Consider the following 19415-nt stretch of genomic DNA (forward strand, 5'->3'; position numbering starts at 1 on the left):
TAAGGTCTTTGACTTTATTGACACATGGGTAGATGAGCAAACAGAAGGCAGCCAAGATCTATCCATCCAAACTGGATGTTCAAAATATTTTCAAGGACCAATTCTACAACCACTAGGGAGTGTTTCACCCAGTGCCACCTGCCTAACTCACGGGGGACTGCTCTCCTCTTTCAGGTAGTCCTTGTAAATCCTCCTCATCCGCTGAATCTCCTTCTCCGGGGGCTGCTGCCAGTCATACCACTCATACCACGCTGTCTTGTTCTGCAGGGCTGGGGACGGAGGGGTCTTGGTGACAGCTGGATGCCGGTTGCTGTAGTCCTCGTGGAAAGTGACAAAGGGGACGCTAGAGGATAAAAGGCCTGAGGGAGGGGGTGGAGTAAACATGTCAGAAAGACAGCTTCTTGCTATCTCCAAAGAAGATGGAATGACGCCCCCTCCCACACCCACAATATCTCCCTGTTGCTGGTCTGCAGAATCTCCCACTGCTGATATGGAGTACGGGTGGGGCTGCATTATCCCACACACAGCCCTGCAGGCATCCCCTCCCCCTCCAGCTTCAACCCAACTCTCTTCCCCTCCTTTGCTCAGCTTCATGCCACTCACCACTGTCCCGAGCCATATGAATAGCTTTGGTCAGTTGCTGATACTTCTTCATACAGATACCTGCGACGGAAGGAGGCAAACATTTCAAAGTGCAGCAGAGACTGCAGTCGCATGCAAATAAAAACTTGTTTGCACTTAGGGATGGAGAGTCTATCTGCTGGAACTCCGTTCGACCGAGCTACTCCTCCGGTCAAGTCTTCGGAATCTCCTCCGAAGGTGATTAACGACCTAAGCCTTTGACGGAGTTTCAGGCACGTTCCCATTCCGCAGAGTATACAAACAGCAGCAGAAGGACGAGAAATATATGCTACAGCACTACGTTTTATATCTAACTACGCAGGACAGAAAAGAATATACATCTGCTCTCTGTGAAGTCAGAGAACCAACTGGTACAAAGAAACAGGAAACCAGTAACATCAACACCTGTCTCCCGTCAGACTTCCAACAGTCTGGAATGTAAACAGAGTCCTGTGACTCCAAAAACTGCACAGTGGCATAACAGAAATCCAACACTTCTTATACCTTAGAACCTGGGCTGGCCAACTTCTCTACTCATGGAGTCGATTCTCCAAAGTGAACTTTTTCATGAGTAATCATGAAGCTGATGTCACAAAAGAGCTGGAAAGTTATGGAGTTTGGGCATGAGCAGGCCTTTCCACAGGAAAATGAGAAGGCTCATGTTTCTAGGAATTCTAGGAAGTTGCCTTATTCCGAGTCAAACTACCTGACAGTCTAGCCAGTGCTGCCTCCTGTGATTGGCAGTGGCTCGCTCACCAGCATGTTAGGCAGATCACCTGCTGCCTTGTTTGCTTGTTAATGCCAGGGATTAATCCTGGGAACTTGTATTGCAAGGCATGTACCCTCCCACCCAACTACCATCCTTTCCCTAAAACCTGGCCACACAGCATGACCAATCCCAAGAAGGTCAGGTTGTGCAGCAAAACTATGCTTCTGGCTGACAGGCTACTCTGAGTGGCACCTAGAAAAATATATATTTTTTAAAAACCATAAAGAGCCCTGTTGGATCAGACCAAAGCTCATTACTCCAGCATCCTGTTTCCTCCAGCTTTTTCAGAAAGCCCACAAGCAGGTCTTGAAGCAAGTGGTGTATACAGTGGTACCTCGGGTTAAGAACTTAATTCGTTCCGGAGGTCTGTTCTTAACCTGAAACTGTTCTTAACCTGAAGCACCAATTTATCTAATGGAGTCTCCTGCTGCTGCCGCGCTGCTGCCGCTGCACGACTTCTGTTCTCATCCTAAAGCAAAGTTCTTAACCCGAGGTATTATTTCTGGGTTAGCAGAGTCTGTAACCTGAAGCGTATGTAACCCGAGGTACCACTGTGCCACCTTTCTTCCAATGATCTCAGGGTGGTTCACAACATAAAAATACAAAATAAGTACGCAAAATGCATAATAAAATACCCCCCAGCACATTTAAAAGGTCTTAGAATGTTTATTCAGCCAAAGGCCTGGTTATAGAGAAACCTTTTTGCCTGGCGCCTAAAGATATGTAGTGAAGGTGCCAGGCGAGCCTCCCTGAGGGCATTCCACAAACAAGGAGCCACTGCAGAAAAGGCCCATTTTTGTGTTGCCACCCTCCAGAATTCTTGTAGAGGGGGCACACAAAGAAAGGCCTCAGATGATGAGTGCAGGAACCAGTTGGTTAATATGTGGAGAAGACGGGAGAAAGCTAGAATTTTTCTAGTGCTGTCAACTATTTCAGTCCAGTCCAGTCCAGTCGCTCTGTGGTGTTTGTCCTAACAGGGCCAAAATTAATAATGATTACTGCTGCACTCAGAAGACCCAGGGTCAAATCCCAATTCAGGCACAAAGCTCCATGGATGGCCTTGGAGAGGAAGAAGACAACCATGAGTCTTTTGAAAGAAAGGTGCAATAAATAGGCAATGGACTAGGATCATGGCTAATGAAGCCTAATAGATATTTATTCCATGTATTTGACTAACCCCTTTTTAAAGCTGTCTAAATTTGTGGTCATCTGGCTGCAGTGAATTCCCTAAAAAAATATGTATTGCGTGAAACAGTTGTTTTTTTAGGGGGTCTGCCCTGAATCCACTGTTAACCAGTTTTAGTGAGTGACCACAAGTTCTAGTACAATGGGAAAGAATTTGGAGGCTGAGAAGAGCCTCTCTGGTATAGAATTCTCACTTCCTTCCAGTGCCAGAAACCTCAACAAGGTAGACAACAGCAGGGATGTAGAATTAAGTGGAATGGGGGGGGGGGTATAAAGGGCAAAGGGTGGCTTACCTGTATGTGTCGGGTGGTAGGCGATGCCTGTGTGGGGGCTGATGAACTGCTCCAGAAGCCTCACATTCTGCAGGAATAATCAGACTTTACATGTTACAATTCAAAAAAGGGATCATGGGCACTAAAGCTATTTCTGCCAGTTCACTATGAAGCTGCCTTATACTGTTAGTTAGACCATTGGTCCATCTTAAGCTCAGTCCTGTTGATACTGACTGGCAGCTGTTCCACAGGACATCAGATGTATCCCTCCTGGCCCTACCTGGAGATGCCGAGAATCGAACCAAGGACCTTCTAAATGCTAAGTAGATGCTTGACCACAGAGCTACATAGCTCTTCCATTTAGGGCCATGTGACATGCTGTGGTGGCGATGTGAGCCAGGGGCCTTCTCTGCAGCCACAGAGTGTCCTCTCTAGGGAAGGTCACCTCATTCCTCCCTTATTGGCTCTTAAGATGTCAAGGCAAGGAAGCTGGAGGGCCTTGAAGGTTGTACTTTTACCTCTCTTACCAGTCCCTGCTGTTCTGATTAACATGGCGACCAATCCCCCCCCACCCCCTTTTCAAAATGTAGCAAATTTTTATACTATTTCTAACAAGTCTTGTTCTCTGCTTTGGAGACTTTCAGTTGAAAAGCAGGTTATTTCAATTCAGAAACAAATTTTGGTTCCTCTTACCCTATAATCCAAGAAGAGGTTTTGGTCTCTGCAGATAGGGCAGGGATTCCCACAGATGTGCTTTCCTCTCTGCAGGAACAAACGTATCAAATGAATGTCATTACATATATATAAAAAAAGAGGTGCTGGTATTGATAAAAGTATCATTGGTTCCACCACAAAATGGATACTATAGGCAGTCCAAAAAGTAGTGACGGTATTGTCTCTATACATATACTTACTCTCTCTCTCTCTCTCTCTCTCTCTCTCTGATGCAAAGTATCCATTTGGAACTTAGTTTTCCTGGCACACATCACAAAAAAGGGGGAAAGAAACACACTCACAATGCAAGTCTTCCGGGTCTTCTGTGGTGGAATCTGGCCCTTGTGATTGCGCCGGTAGCCGAACCAGACGGGATTGCTGCCATATCTTTCTATGTATTCTAAAGCAGGAGAGAGAGAAAACGATGCCAGTCTATCACAGCCGCATTTTGTCAAGGCTCTCCGAAAGGACAACACAGCAGAAGTTTTCATCCTCCTGAGCCCAACTATTACAGATTCAAGTACACATCCACTTCACACTGCGTGCCCCAGAAGAAACAACAGGATTACTGTCCTGTGAAGGAAACGTGGGCTGCAGCTCTATTGACTTGTGAGCAAGCCCCACTAAGCCATGTAATTTACCCCCGAGAAAGTCATGGCTTCGACTGCACCGTTTGTCAAAATCACAGATGGTGGTTAAAGGAACGTTGGTGTTGTGATGAACCACACCCACTCAAAAAAAATAATTATTATTTAACACACCCTCTCCAAGACTACATGCATCCCTTTGTCTCTTTCCCTTTGAGCACAAGCCCATGCATGGCTACTCAAATGTAGGTCCCACTGGGTTCAATAGATTTTATTCCCATCTTAGTGCGAAACTGTTCTCGGAGCCTCTCTGCAGCTCTGTCTCAGCCTATCCTTCAGCTGTTAATTCCCCACTGTATTCCTTCCAGAGATATCTGTTCCTAAGACTTGACCACCCTCAGTTTCCCCAAAGTTTCCTGCTCCTCTTCCCTGCTGCCCCATGTGGCTTGAACTCCCCACATAGCACTTTCTTCCTTCAAAACCTACCGCTCTCATGAGGGTTTTTACTTAACTGCTTAGTTCTCACTCCCAAATCAACTGGAGCTTATGTAGCTGCTCTTCATCCAGTACTGCCCTTGCCTCACTCTTTCTTGCCTTGACCCCATTACCTCCCTCTGCGGTTTAAATTTACATCCTAATCTCTCTCTCTCTCTCTCTCTCTCTCTCTCTCACACACACACACACACACACAGAGAACGCTCTATAAAACACCATGAACACTGATAGTGCTATATAAATAAAAACAGCACAGAATTGCATGCTGGGAGTTCAGTGAGTTTTAAAATCTAGCAGTCACCCAATTGCTACTGCTATGTGCCCCAAGCAAACTTTATGGCTTTGCTAACCATTCTTTACTGAGAATCTGGTAAATATTCATAGATGGCCAGAAGAAACTACTTTATACTGAATCAGGCCAATGGGTCATCTGGTGTCATACTGCCAATGGCTCTCCAGAGCTTCAGGAAGAATGTTCCAAGCCCAGCAACTGGAGGTGCCAGTGACTGAACTTGACCCAGTGAGCTTAGTGCGCAACTGTAGCTGGAAGGAGGAAAACAAGATAGCCGCACGAACCCAAAGCAGAGAGCCAATGACTGCATGTTCCCAACAGATACAAGGGAAATCACACAGAGCAAACATGCCTGGAAAAAATACTTCTGAGAACCATTTGTATGCTGTTCCACGGGAGAAAGGCATAGCACACTTATAAGAACTGCATGTACGTAATGGTGTATGTGGGGTTAAAAAAAGAAAAATGTAAAGTCTAGCACATGGATAGGCAAACTAAGGCCCAGGGGCCGGATTGCGGACGGTCCGGGAATCAAAGAAATGTTAATGATGTCGCCAGGCAGACCACAACAGGGAGAGCATTCCACAAGTGGGGAGCCACAGCTAAAAAGGCCCTTACCCTTGTCACCAACTCCAAACCGCCTTCAGGGCTGCAATGCCCATCAGCCTCAAACAGAGTGGCCAATGGTCAGCTCCTGTATGTAACTGTACTGTTACATACAGGCAGAGGTCAACATTCTTGGCCATGGGAATTATCCCAGGAGTAGCCAATGTGGCGACCGCAGCGCCTGGAGACAGTCAGGTTGTGTATCTGCAGTAATGACCAGAGGAGGAATAACCACTGGGATGAGTACAAAGAGAAGAAATTCCATGGTACACCTGCAGCAGCACAATCAGACACCTTCACCTGCCACAGCTGCAACAAAACATGTCTCTCCAGTATCAGCCCCTACGGCCACAGCAGGTGCTGTAACTCTGCAATGGTTTGACTTCACTCACAAAGGTGCACTCGTCCACTGTCTCCCTAGACAGACAGATGCCAACATGAGCCAATGTGGCATCCTCCAGATGTTGTGGACTACAATTCCCTAATCCACAGGCCATCCAGGCCAAGGCTGGTGGAAGTTGGAGTCCACAACATCTGGAAAGCACCACACTGACTAACCCAGCATTATCCACTTTTATCTATGTAAAAAGATCTGCAGTCACATGAATGTCATTGCAGTTCATGCCCTATTCTTCAAAGACACAACACCACTTACACACACACACACACACACACACACTGCTGCTGTCCTTATATTCCCCAGATACCTTCAGACTCAAAGTACTCCCACGGCTTCTCTTTAAAACGTGATTCTGTCTCAGAAGCCGCTTGCTCTGTGGGTTCAGCTTCGCCGGCCTCTGTGCTGTAAATACGGAAAGTTAATCGCTCGGGCTGCAGGATGGAAATGCTGGATACATTCTAAAGGGCAGAAGCAAAGCAAGGCATGTGTAAAAAGGCAGATATCGATATGAATGGTGACAGTGGTTTGTTTTTGTTTTTTTTTAAAGCAGAAACCGTGTATAGGGAAGTTTTTAATATTTGATGTTTTACAATTTGTTGAAAGCCACCCAGAGTAGCTGGGGCAACCCGGTCAGGTGGGTGGCATACAAATTACGTAATAATAATACAGTAATTGTTGTTGTTGTTGTTGTTGGTATTACATCACAGCAAGTTCAAAAAGCTATATTCCTCAATGAAGTGTTCAGAAATTAAGGGCCCCATTTGCCATCTCCACTGCCAATTCAGCACACAATAGAAGACAAAAAAACTACCGTATCCTCATACTTTCTCGAAACTATGCAAAATAAGTAGCAGTCATATTTTCACTTTTCCTATAGGGAAATTAAGATGGTCAGTATGGGGAATTCTGTAGTTATGATGGAATTCAAAGAATTCTGAGATCCTGGCTTCACACAATATCCATTATGGGACAGAGAAGACATAGTTCTCCTGTCTGTTAACCATAGTTAAAAGAATGAAAGTGAGCTTGCATGCTCTCTCCTCCATCAAGCAGTGTACACAATAGTTGAGCTGTACAAATCACCAAGTGTAAGCGATAGCTTGCACCTGTGTCCACTGTAATGTATGAACAAGCCTATTAGAAATAGCTATTGTTACACTTTAAAGAATTGGTATATTTTGCTTTCTCCCCCACCCTTCTCCTTTTTAGACTGAAAGCTTATGGGAGGGAATGTCTTATTTTGATTGGCTGTAGGAAGGATGGGGGGGCTTTTCAGATGAAGAGCAGCAGGGGGAGCTTTCTCTGCGTAAATAAAATGAAGAAACATGGAGAGGCTAACATAGATTTAGCTTATTTATCCTCTAATAAATTTAATAAATAATTTGTCCTCTATTAAAGCTATATAAAAGAGACTAGAACTGGCTATGAATTTAGCAAGTAATTAAATCAGGCTGCAATTCTTACCCTGCCTTACTCGAGAGTAAGCCCCATTGACTTCAACAAGGCTTTCATTTGAGTAGGCATTGTTGTAAATAAAAAAATTGCCCTTTTCCCTTATGGGGTATCCAAGAGCCCATATAGAATCCTTACATAGGTTCCCTATTGGTAGGAGAGAATAACAGAGGCCAACCAGAGAATATTGAGAAGCAAAGCAGCTAGTAAGCCTGATCTTTATTGATCTGTTGCAACAGGGTGCTCCCTTCACACGCGGGAAAGGAGGACCCAGAAAAATGGTGTGCAAAGCCTTATAAAGACTTTTGAAATTCCCATCCTGTAGATCAAGACCATCCCCAGAAACATCATACATATATCACAGAAATTTTAATATTGTTTTTCTCCTGTTGTTGTTTATCTCCTGTCTAGCAGGTTACTTGATTGGATTGCCTGGGGAGCCTGGCCAGTCTTTTGTAATGATAAATACTTAGTTCCTGGTCATGTCACAGGCTCACACCTTATTCAAACCCCCTTAAGACAGGATTTGTGAGGGAAAAGACAATGGGGAGGTTTTTCCACTTTGACCTTGCAGAGAAAACATTTCTTCAGTTTAGGAATCAAAATGGTTCCAGGTTGGCCTTCCTGTGCTGATCTATGTATGTGCTTGGTTGGTACAGTTATGAACATTACCATATATCTAAGACCATAAAATTCCTATTACAGCATAGATAGGATTGTGCTGTTTTGTCATTAACTGGCTAATGCTCTTAGCAAAGGATAAAGGTGAATTAACACACTAACATGCGGGCACCACCAATTACCGGTAATTAATTATATTCTGATATGGTACTTTAGATTATAATCTCTTCCGGACAGAGACTGGAACATTGTAAAGTAAGAATCACAGCCTGTAATACAGAATTTACACCCATGCTTCCCAAGTCCAAAACCGCATTCCATTTCAGTTACAAAGCCGTAGCGGACATTTAATACAGAAACAGTAGTTTAAGATTTTTTTTCCTGAATAGATAAATGGATGGTTTACAATGCCTACATAAACACAGCGATGTAACCATGGATACAGGCATCCAGCTTTCTGCAGCGGGAAGAAGAGGAAGAGCCCCGTCATTTAAAGCCCTAAAAACGCGCAAGGTTTCTTGTCAGGTAAAAGAAACAACGATGCAGAATTAGAGAAGGTCAAGTAAGGAGAAGGGAACAGAATTAGCCGAATTTAGTAGGAGCACAAAGAGAAACCATTTTGTTTCTGCGGAAGCCTCTAACCCCGCATAGTAAAACGAATACTTCCAGTTGTAGGCGAGGTCCCCGGTGAAACATAAAAGGCTCCTCACCTGCGCCCAGAGAGGCCTCCTAAGCACAGTGCGAGCCACCAAGCAGCCCAAGCTCCTGCTGAGCAGCATGGCACAACTGGAGGCCGCCATCTTGGAGTCCAGAGGTTTCGCTGCGCATGCGCCATAGCGCTCCTTCCTCAAGGTGACCTTGAACGTGGTGCCCTTGGGGCATCGACAGCTTTGGGCCCATAGTTAATTTTTTTTATTCCCCACCAGCCTCCGGTATTTATTCACATATAAAACCCTACGACAAAAAACAAAATGGAAATTTATTTAAATTCGCGTTTTGCTATGACGCGGCCTTCCCCCCGTTCAGCCCAGTCTCGCGCACGCGCACAACGCTCCCCACAATAAAACACTGCGCCACAACCCACCGAACGAAACCCCCCCCCAGGGCCCCAAAGAGAGAGCTTCTTCACTGCGCATGAGCACAATGGTTGACCATTGTGCCGAGTTCGGTACTCGCCGTCAACCACCGAGCTAAGCGCATGCTCGGTTTGTGACGCCATCTCGCACTCACCTTCCCTGCCCCCCACGGAAACTAGGGCGGAGGCCGCGCGCGAGCGCGCACACGTCGCAGGTCTGGCAACGGATCGCGCATGCGTATTCGTGTTCTACTAACTGCGCCACAACCTTCACGGGCGGAATTTTTTATTTCGGCTCAGTTAGTCCGATTGGAATTCAAAATGCGATTCAGGTGATGTGCTTTGAAGTAAATTTTGATTCGGATTTGGCCGGGCAACTGTGTCGGCGTGGGGCGGCGGCGCGCGCTCTCGCCTTTGTTCTTTACCGCATCGCGCGACGATGGGAGGGGGGAGTTGGGGAGAGGGAGTGGCCTCATATAAAAGCCTCCGCGCGCGCCCGGGTCGGCCATTCTGGGGTCTGTTAAAAGGTAAGTACGGTGTATCTCGGAACGTTATTGTGGGGAACGGCTAGGGTGGGGACAAAGGGGCATTACGTTAGGGTTATTTTTATCTTCCCCCTTCCCAGAATGCGTCTTAATTGGCGATTTTTAGTAAATTATTTGATTGGCTGTACCTGGAGGTAAATTGTCCTTTCAAGACTATTCTTAAATGAATTCTCCCCAAAGGAAATATTTCCCATTTAAAACCGAGCAACTTAATTTTAAAGGGACGTCTTCCCTTAAAAAGAAAAGGGGAAAAAATATTTTCTTCGCCCCCGCCCGCCCCAATGATCGTCGCGGCTTCCTCTCCTTAACAAAGGCTTGTTGTTACGTAACAGTTCGGTTTTATTGCTTGCTTTTTCTCCCCCTCTGAGTTTAAATTCTTAAGCTTAACTTTGTGATTTTTTTTCTCTTTTCTTGTTATAGGTTTGGTTTGGCTTGAGATACCACCGTCGAACTTGCTCCGCGAAACAAAGAGAAAAATACCCCCACAATCTTGAGCCTCTGAGACGACACTAAAAAAGCCAGCTACATTTCAGATCGTCTGTATTGGGAAGCTGATGAAATTCTTTGTGACCTTGAAGGAGAACCGCCACTAAAAAACATAAAAAAACAAAATTAATATTTAGCAACAACTTTCCCTGATTTTTTTAATAGGCAACTTTTTGTTATTTATTGACCGTCCAAAAAGTTGCTATATTTTTTAAAAATGAAAACCAAATATTTTTTCTTTAAAAACACAGCTTAATCCAAAAAAAAAAAGCTAAACCTTGAGGCGCTGTCGACGAGAAAATTAATTGGATAGTAAGTGTCGCATTTTCAACCAACAGACCAAAAGAAAATTGGTCCGTGTCGAAGTGAGCTAATGGCACGAAGAAAAGACAAAAAAATGGAGGGGAAGTGGGTTTTGTTTGAGGTGTTAACCCTTAAGACTCGGGCATTTTGTCACCTAAAATGCATATTTATAAGGAGCATGATGGTCTCAGATAATCCATCATCTCCAGGACTTGTCAAGGGTTAATGAGCTCCCACATAATAGATGGTGGTGACTGAGCCATAAAGTACTACTTCTTTGTGTGGGAGACAGAGAAATGGAGCTAAATAAGCAATCTGTACATAAAGATTGCAGGGTAAGAGGCGAAGGGATGAAGAAAGCAATAACTTTGTTCTAGCCAGTAGTTAGACAGTTTAAAATACAGGGTGATATGTCAGTATTTCTAAATTTGTCAATGTTAAAGTGGGGGCTGTGGGGTTTTTTTTAAAAAAAAAACTTGGAAGGTTTTATAATGTATATGTAAGTATGTAATGCTGCAAAAAATAACTAGCAATCTAAAAATAAAGATTGCAACATGATGGGAAAATTGTTTTAAACCACTCAATTTTTTTAAAAAAAAAGCCAATTAAGAGTTTTCTCGGACTCAAATGAGGTCTAATGTTTTTAAAATGTTCATCCTATTTATTTCCCCTTGCTGCAATATGGCGGTGCTATTTTATCTTTTGTCCCTGACAAGCAGCATTGTATATTTCCTTTACAGGACCTTCTAATGCCATTTTCTACCTCCTCCCAAGTGGAGGGTAAAAGAAGGGGGGGGAGTGGAGTTAACCCTATAGTAGTGAATAATGGGAGGTTCTTTGAATCTCCGGCATTCGCGGACAAATTCCTTTCTCCCCCCCCCCAAACTGTGTATGTTAAATAGGTTCTAGTCTATAGAACTGACATAATATGCTACAAATTGTGTATATGGTGGGGATTGTATTGCTATAGTTTCCTCTTAATAGATTCTAAAGCCTCTTGCTTTTTTTCCTAATTGCCTGTGCTTCTAAAATGGCGTCGCTGCCTCTTTCCTTCCTCATGTACAAGAACCCACAAGGCTTGCTGGGCAAGGGAGCTGATGTAAGCAGCTTGTAGTAAACTCCTCCCCCTGAATAGCTTGTGTTTGGCGCCCCAAGCAAGCAGACATGAAATGGAGGAAGGAGAGATGATGGGGGGGGGGAGAACGCTTTAACCTTCCCCTTCATCGCCTTTCAAAAAAACCGATCTAATGAAATTCCACTCCCACTTCATATATAGGAGGAGATCTTTAGATACAGCTTGATAAGTGCAAAGTATGATCATAAATCCACAATGTGTTTTTTTAGGTTTCAACATCACATGAGCTTTGGATTTCAGTTATTTCTCCCATGTCTGTCTGCTGTACTTGTATTAGGAATTTTTTGTCAAGTGCTTATGTTTAGTATCAGGCAGGCAAACTGTTTTGTGTCTTTTCCTTCTCTTTTCCCCTTCCCTTTTTTCATCTCTAGGTTTCTTTGAGGGTGGGCTTGATTGGGAAAGCATGTTCAGACAAATTAATTGCTGAGATGAAATGCTACCACTGGACCCCAAATCTTTTGCGAGTGTCAATGACACTTGCTGGAAAAGTTATAAAAGGGGGGGGTGTCTGCATTTTCTCCGGCCACATGCACACAGCTGGGGGAGGGGGTAAGTTTTGTCTTAATTTGCCACATTCCACAGTTCCTGTACAATGTACTAGGAAAGAAGTTATCATTAGGAAAAATGGGAATCCAGCACTTGTATTACCTCATCAAAGGGAGGGGAACAGCCACAATTCCACCTGGTAAGCAAACTCTTTCTGGTATTAATTACATTTCACAACCTTCATTTCTGTTCCAGACCACTTTGTTTTATTTTTGTTTTTTTGCTGCTGTTCTCTTCCATTGTCAGCGCCATGAAGTGACACCTACTGATGCATGCAGGCTGTTAAGGGTGTTAAATGTTTGCCAATCTGCTTAGGACACTAATGTTTAAGTTGGTTAATTCCTTAAAACAGGCGGAATCTGGATTTTTAAAATGGGTCTGCATGAACATCAAAGAGCATTTTAGAGATGCTGCCCTTGTGACTTCCCCCCATTAAGCACTGGATCCTTTACTTTCTGTGGGGAATGTTTCACAAAGCAGAATTTAAATGCCTCCATCTACACCTCCGGTGGTAGCATTTCATATTGTAACACTCCCCTCCCCGAAAGAACAAATGACACTCTTCTGGCTAGAAGTCTTTATAGCACTGAGGCACTTGTCATTTCTCTTGAAGAATATTTCAAAGTGCCCTATTAAGAAAGACACCTATTGTCAGGTTAACTTGTGTTTGGGAGTGGGGAATAGAATGAGGTCAGCTTATATAATACAAGCTTCTTAAAAGTAAACTTTGCAGAAGACAATTTCATCTCAAAATTCGGATATTGGATAATGTTCAGATCATGCACAGATTAAGTGGCCTTTAAATTTCAAAACTGATACGCTCCATTAGAGGTGACGTGATCTTAGGAGAATAAAACATACTGTCCACAACAGTTAGGGGATAACTAGCAGCATTGGTGCATCAAGAATAGTTCCTAATAGGCTTTAGATCCTTAAAGCACAACAGCAGATGTTCATATTGGTTCAGTAAAGACACATCAGAGTGATAATTCCAACACCGTGTGAGCTTAAAAGTTATAATAAAAACTAGCAGTGTCGTTGAACTAAAATTCTATTTTAAAAGATAAGGAATTCAGTTTTAAGATAAGCAAAGTATTGGTGTGAGTAGCAGCCTTTCTGGAAGCACAGTGGCTTACCTAGGAATTTACCCAAACTCGTAAAAGTAAGGCAAGTAGTGTGGCGTAAGACTCCCCTTAAAGCCATTGTTTGAAGGATTCCCTCTTAAGGAAAAACAATGCTTTAGAATCTTTGTTGGCTTGGTATTCTGAAATTTCAATTCTGGAAGCCTGGCAAAAGAGCTGCAGCCCAGTTAAGCATTATAAAGACTAGTGGTGCCACGGGCTTCAGAAGTCTTGGCCTGTTTCCTTATGGCTTAGCTTCTCTGCCAAATGTTATACCTACATTATTAGGTCAGCCAGTGAGCTGGTGAGGCAATGAAATGTCACAAGACTTTGGGACAAGCTGGTTTAGATCCTGTGTGTGCATAGTGTAAAAGCAACAGTCTGAAAAGTTGGCTCTTCCTTAGTAACTTCCCCACAAGTCTAGCATTCTTTTTCTTCATCTCTTAACTGCTGCTGAAGGAAACATGGACTAAGTTAGAACCTTGACCTAAATTTGATGAACAGTAGTACATGTAGTCTGGCCCCTTGCTTCCTGCACACTTTGTGAGGGAAAAGGTATTCCCTTTTGAGAAAATCATTCTTAACTGGAAATTTCAGTGGGGCCAATTTCCATGTAAGTGTAATTAAGCTTGGTGCAAACTAGAAACCTGAGTAATTAACATTTCCCGTAGTAGTTATGGCAATTTGTCCGTTCCTTTTAGGAAATTTATTGGCGTTTAACATAATGCCATAAATTGGTCTGAAAGGTGTCGCAGGACTGCGGTCTGCAGCAGCAGCCATGCAGCTTGAATTTAACAAGACCTATTTGGAAACAAATCCTCTCAACAGTGAGATTTACTTTCAAGTCTATCCAGGATTTCACGTTTAACGTTCCGATCAAATCTTGGCTCCATCTGAAAACCTGTGACATTAATTCAGGAGCTAACCTAAAAAGAAAGATCAGTTGGATGCCATGAACGCCGTTGCTTAGAAAAGTCAGTATGAGCCTCAAGCTAGGTGGTTTTGCTACTTCTAAGTTAAAATTAAAACTGGCTTTTTGAATTTTGCACTTTTGAAATGCTGACCTCAAGTGGAATTGCTTGTCTGCTACAGATCAGTTTCCCCATACTTGCTAGAGTGGAAATTCAGCACACTACCATAGTGAACAGAGTACCTTTCATAGAAAATGAAGCAGACATACTTTTATGTGGGAGTGAGGGGTGATCTGAAAACTTGCAATAAGCAACTGTCACTTCAGTAATTCCCTTGGGAACACATTTATTTAAGACACTTTGCTAACATATATTAATAGAATTGTAGGATATGAAGATGTCTTAATTGGATTAAAATCTCGAGTCCATTCTCTAAAACTGTAAGTATCAAATGACTCTCCCCATGGAGTCCAATCCTGGAGAACTTGTTTTCAGGACAATTGGAGCATTTGGGAGAGGATAATGCTGAATAGATGAGTAGACCTGCTTAGCTTGTGGTTCCAGTATCGCCTGTATCTTCCTAGTTGGTTCTCCGTCCAGTTTTTGGCTTTCTATGGTACAGCCTACATGTTACTTATGCTTCAGCAAGCCCAAATTCTGTAGTGTTTTTGTAAAAAGATTGACAGGAGTCTGTGCAAGATAGCAAAGTAATACAATGGGAGCAAGTAACTCTTTGAGTGATCGGCTTGCTTGCTTGTATGGCAGCAGTTGACACAAGGCATTCTTACAGGAGTGCCTTGTGGGGAACTGCTTGAGGTTCCTTGCATAATTTATTTTCCAAATCCGTGCTTTTGGTTTAGAAGTAGGGTGGAAGTTGATAATTTTTAACTTTACACAATGTGTGAACATGGATGAAACATTTAAGCATTAATTCACAGTTGTCCTAATAAAAAATGTGTTCTCTTTAGCGAAGGTACAACATGCTACAGTGTTTTTATTGCAAGTTGAGTTTTTGCTGACACCTTAAATTACAGGGTGTCAGATATCTGTATTTTTAAAAAACAAATTACCTTGCAATTATTTTCCCCCCCTTTTTGACCTTTGATATACGCTATGAAAGTGGCATAATGTTTAATTTCAAAAAGGTTTGTATATGATCAAGGAACCAGTACATTTAACTGCCTAGTGTTATATCTGCCTCTGGAAGCATTTCTAAGTGTGAAAAGTAGTTGTGTTAACTGTTAAGGAATGAATGCTGAGACTTCCCTTTTTTATGTTCATCTGGCATTTTACTATTTTTTGCCTTTTTTGTTTTTCAAAATAGGAGTGGCATGACTGAGTGCAGATGTATTTAGAATTTGTTCCAAATGGTGTTCTGAGTCTTAAATAAGACAGAGTTTGATTGAATTCCTATGTTTTCAGTCTGCTCTTTGAAAAGACGGCTTTCAAGGTTTTTTAAAAACGAAATGAAGGCTTTGATCCTAAATGGCCCTTTATTCGTATTTATTGGGGGGGGGGGGTATTTTTGTGATTAGTATTTGGAATATGTTACCTCTAATTTGGAAGAAAAATATTTAAAATGCCAACTGTGTTTCACACTGGATCTGTTTGCTTGGGCACTACGTAGTAGCTCTTGTGCCAAGTTGTAGTAAAATCGTGTCCCTGTTTGCAAATACTAGAACTGTATAGACTGGAGACAAGCACAGTTGCCATTTCTGGTAAGGTTACTGAGGGTTGGATTTATGTGCATGTTAATGAGTACAGGCCCTAAAATCTTCCCCTGTGTGCCTTATTGGGAAATATAGCATATATTTGAGGTTTAGTCAGCTATAGGAAGATTATTGGAGTATACTGTTGTCGACTTGCCAGGATCTGACATGGCCCTTATTTTTCTGAATTGCATGTCACATTTCAATACAGTCATACCTTGGGTTACAGACGTTTCAGGTTGTGTATTTTCGGGTTGCGCACCGCGCCGAACCCAGAAGTACTGGAATGGGTTACTTCCAGGTTTAGGCACATGAACAGAAGCGGCGCTGCGGGTTGTGAACGTGCCTCCCATATGGATCACGTTTGCAACCCGCGCGCCCACTGTATGTTCGAAATTTTAGCATGGTCAGTTAACTAGTTTTTCTAATGGAGGATGGATGTTGACCAGTTTTTGGCTTCATAGCAAAACCAGCTCTGTATAACTGACACTGTCAAACAGTTAAAACAATCCTAATGTGCTAAGAAAAGAATGGGTATTGCTGTATCCACATTCACAAAGGAAACAGCATTCCCACCCCACCCCCATTAGTAGTAGTACTGTTAACTTTTGTATGGCTTTGTGCAGCCTGTTTGCTTGGGAACAAGTTCTGCAGAGTTGAAGTGTTACATGCATAGTTACTGTACAGGGAATGGAAACTTCATGATGAGCATGAATTTTGACTATCTTTACTAATCCTGTGTGATACACCTGGAATGACTGCGAAACTCTTAACTCTTCAGTTTGTTGAGATGTTATAGCAATGTCTTGCTCAAATAGGTTATTGTTTTACAGCTGTGTAGTAGAGGAGAGGGTCAGAGCTGCAGAGAAAAAGCTGGCAGTATGAGATTGAGAGCTGTGAGTCATAATTAGAAATAAGAATAATTCTGCTAAAATTATATCTTGAAATCAAACATATTGCCATTTTCATAGCGTTCCTTTTCAGAATTTAACTATGTACCTTGGAGCATATGAAGGATTTCAACTTGTTTCTAAGCTGTTAAAGTAGTTTGCTGCCATTCATATTCCCTACTCTAGCTTTTTTAATTTACAGTAAGTACATGTACCCCAGCCTCTCTAATTTGCCTCTCTAAACCCCCCATTAGTAATTTGTCCATAATCCTTGCAGGATTCTATTACAGGACGTGTTGCTTTGAAAACTTCTTTCAAGTCATCTAACACAGATTACTTTTCAGAGTATTGACTCTTAATCTGTCAGCAGTATTTTGTGGGACAGCTTCTGTACAAAAATAATTATACGGCATTTGCAATCCTAATACTGTAGCTTTGTGCATATGCAGGGAAATTACATCTTTTTTGAAGGGGGGAACTTAGATTAATGTTCTTTATAGGGGGTGTAATTCATAGCAGCTGAAAGCTCAGCAAACGGGACCTGTGATATCTTCAAAGTGTCGTGGCATAAACTTAAGAACCTAGAGCCAATTTTTTCAGAAATAAGGAGGCGCTAGCCCATGAAAGCTTGTGCCATAATACATATGTGCTATTTTTTCTGAAGTGTCACAGGGCTTTCTCATAAATGTGGCGCTTTATCCTGGAGTCCAGTAAACCCTGATTAAGGTCAGTGTCATACTGCTCCTTAGAGGACTTAAAATTACTTGCATTACTTTACATCTAATGTCCAATGTACTTTACATCTAATTACTTTACTAATACACCTAAATTCATGCATGAAATGGATGTGGGGAACATAGTCACAAACCCATAGCTATGGAGCCTGGAAAGTTGAGAATGGACTGTTCTATAGAATTACCAGTCTCACAAGGTTTGTAGCGCACATTGATACTTTAAATTATAGTCCATCTTTGTAGCGGATCGAATGGCAACAAAAGGAGAGACACTCAAACACAGGCGTGGAACACCAACTAGTTAAACTTACTACCTCAGTTCTCCACATTGCAGATGTAGGTGTTATCAGCGTGCCACTGCTTGCAAGGCTAGGGAGGTTGGGCAGACTGAAGTTGCTGAAATTGTACATAAGTAACATGCATATTTTTTGAATTTCTCCTGGGAATGTAGTGCTGGAAATTGCCAGATTGACAGCTCTGGAGACTGAAGTCCTCTCTTCACCGCCACAGCAGGCTGAGCCCAAGCATCATCAGTGCAAGTCTTCGTCACCAGTGTATTACTGCCTTGCATGTGAAAGGCCATATTGTGGGGTGAAAGGGGGAGTTCAGTCTCCAAAGCCCACTTGGTCATTTGGCCTATCCACTACAGGGTGAATTCACAAACATGGACCTTGAATGCAAATGCTTCAGAACTGGACTGAAGCCACGCAAAAAGATCTTCAAGCAACCACAAGCTGGTAACACCTTCCAATCTTCCGCTCAGTTGCCCAGCTGTCCTTGGATGAAATTTTCCATCATATGAGTGCATAATAACCTATTGATTATCACCAACAGTGGACTCACTTTTTAAAATAACCAAATTCAAGGATTTAGAAGAATGTAGGACCTCCTGGACCGTATTGATTTAGGGGGAAATCTCAGTCATTGAAAAAAAGCAGGGCTATGAGAAGATCTGGGTTTTGTAGTCTAGTCCTGTATTTTAAAAAAAACAACTTGAAACCACACTTGCTGGCAGATAATGCCTCCGCAGAAGGCAACTCGAGTCACCAGTTCAATTTCACATTGAGAGTGAACACAAAGGTAGTTTTAGTCTTCCAGGCAGCTACATATATTAATATGCTACAGATTTCTTGAATTGGAGAGTACATTTTTCAACGCAGACAGTTGCTACTGCATCAAACTTGCAAGGCTTTAAGGTGCTTCAGAATGCATACTGCATTGCCATTAGATAACTGACATTTACATAGATGCAACCCTGTTTCAGATTGGCATCTGAGCCTGATCCAGTAGAAAGATGCTTAGCAGGTTGCTACAGGCTACCTCTTTGAACAATTTCAATAGCTAGCACACCTCTTGATGCAACTAGCTGTCCTTGCAAAGAAGATAGAAAATCAGGAAGCCCCAAATCTTAACATGAAATTGGCATCTCACTGCCTCTCTAAGATTTGTGTTGGTCAATCATACATGGTATTCTTTCAGAGACTAATAAACCATGATGTGAGGAAGAGACAGTCTTGACTCGGGCATGATTTTATACCAGCAAGTTCCTACGTTGGCTACCAGAAGTTAGCTGTAAAAACATCAGCTGCTCTTGGTTTAATTGCAAGGGGCACAGCTGGAGCACTGCACAGTCTCAAACCAGCTGCCACCCATGATGTGTGCTCGTGAGAGAGAGACAACCATGCACTGGATCAGATTTAAACTAAATTGGCAACCCTTGCTACAATTTAGCTCAGTTGCTACCCATAGGTACTGCCCTGTGCTTTGGGGCCTTGACAATTAGCAGCTATATAGTATAACTTGACTGGCCATGAAAGTTGAGAAGTACATTAAACGTTAGAGGAAGTTGCCAGTAAAAAAGCATGACTCATGAACCTCTTCAGGTAGCTTTTACCATAAAGCTTGCACATCCACCAACAGCCCCCTTTTAGTGTTGGCAGTGTAGA

General features: G+C 42.7%; 2 protein-coding genes across 13 annotated transcripts in view; one reads left to right on the top strand and one right to left on the bottom strand.

Moving 5' to 3' along the window:
* Positions 1-9867, bottom strand: MRPS18B (mitochondrial ribosomal protein S18B). 3 transcript variants are annotated; one of them, XM_083725242.1, is made up of 7 exons: positions 9763-9867; positions 6249-6399; positions 3864-3961; positions 3541-3609; positions 2869-2935; positions 604-663; positions 1-359 (listed from the first exon to the last, which is right to left on the bottom strand). In XM_083725242.1, the coding sequence occupies exons 1-7, from the start codon at positions 9826-9828 to the stop codon at positions 148-150; spliced, it is 723 nt and encodes a 240-aa protein (XP_083581368.1). In that variant the 5' UTR covers positions 9829-9867; the 3' UTR covers positions 1-147. The 3 variants fall into 3 exon arrangements, 2 of the variants coding, with proteins under 2 accessions (XP_083581368.1, XP_083581367.1); XM_083725241.1 differs by lacking the exon at positions 9763-9867 and adding an exon at positions 8725-9106; XR_014560651.1 differs by lacking the exons at positions 1-359; positions 604-663; positions 9763-9867 and adding exons at positions 1122-1724; positions 8725-9060 and having other exon boundaries at positions 1951-2935.
* PPP1R10 (protein phosphatase 1 regulatory subunit 10) overlaps positions 9249-19415 on the top strand; it is a 21977-nt gene continuing 11810 nt past the window's right edge. For 3 of the 10 annotated variants that reach the window (XM_083723478.1, XM_083723470.1, XM_083723468.1), the window contains exons 1-2: positions 9470-9616; positions 10055-10432. The gene's annotated coding sequence lies outside the window, so the exon portion shown is untranslated. The other 7 variants (XM_083723469.1, XM_083723467.1, XM_083723471.1 and 4 more) reach the window with 6 other exon arrangements.

The sequence above is a fragment of the Podarcis gaigeae genome (genome assembly GCF_964106915.1).
Source record: "Podarcis gaigeae genome assembly, chromosome: 2".
Lineage (NCBI taxonomy): Eukaryota > Metazoa > Chordata > Lepidosauria > Squamata > Lacertidae > Podarcis > Podarcis gaigeae.

Coding starts and splice junctions, on each gene's coding strand:
- MRPS18B (XM_083725241.1), bottom strand. CDS start 8,814: ATGGCGGCCTCCAGTTGTGCCATGCTGCTCAGCAGGAGCTTGGGCTGC. Junction 3,610..3,863: donor AGACCCGGAAGACTTGCATT/GTGAGTGTGTTT, acceptor TTGTTCCTGCAG/AGAGGAAAGCACATCTGTGG. Junction 2,936..3,540: donor ACCTCTTCTTGGATTATAGG/GTAAGAGGAACC, acceptor TTATTCCTGCAG/AATGTGAGGCTTCTGGAGCA.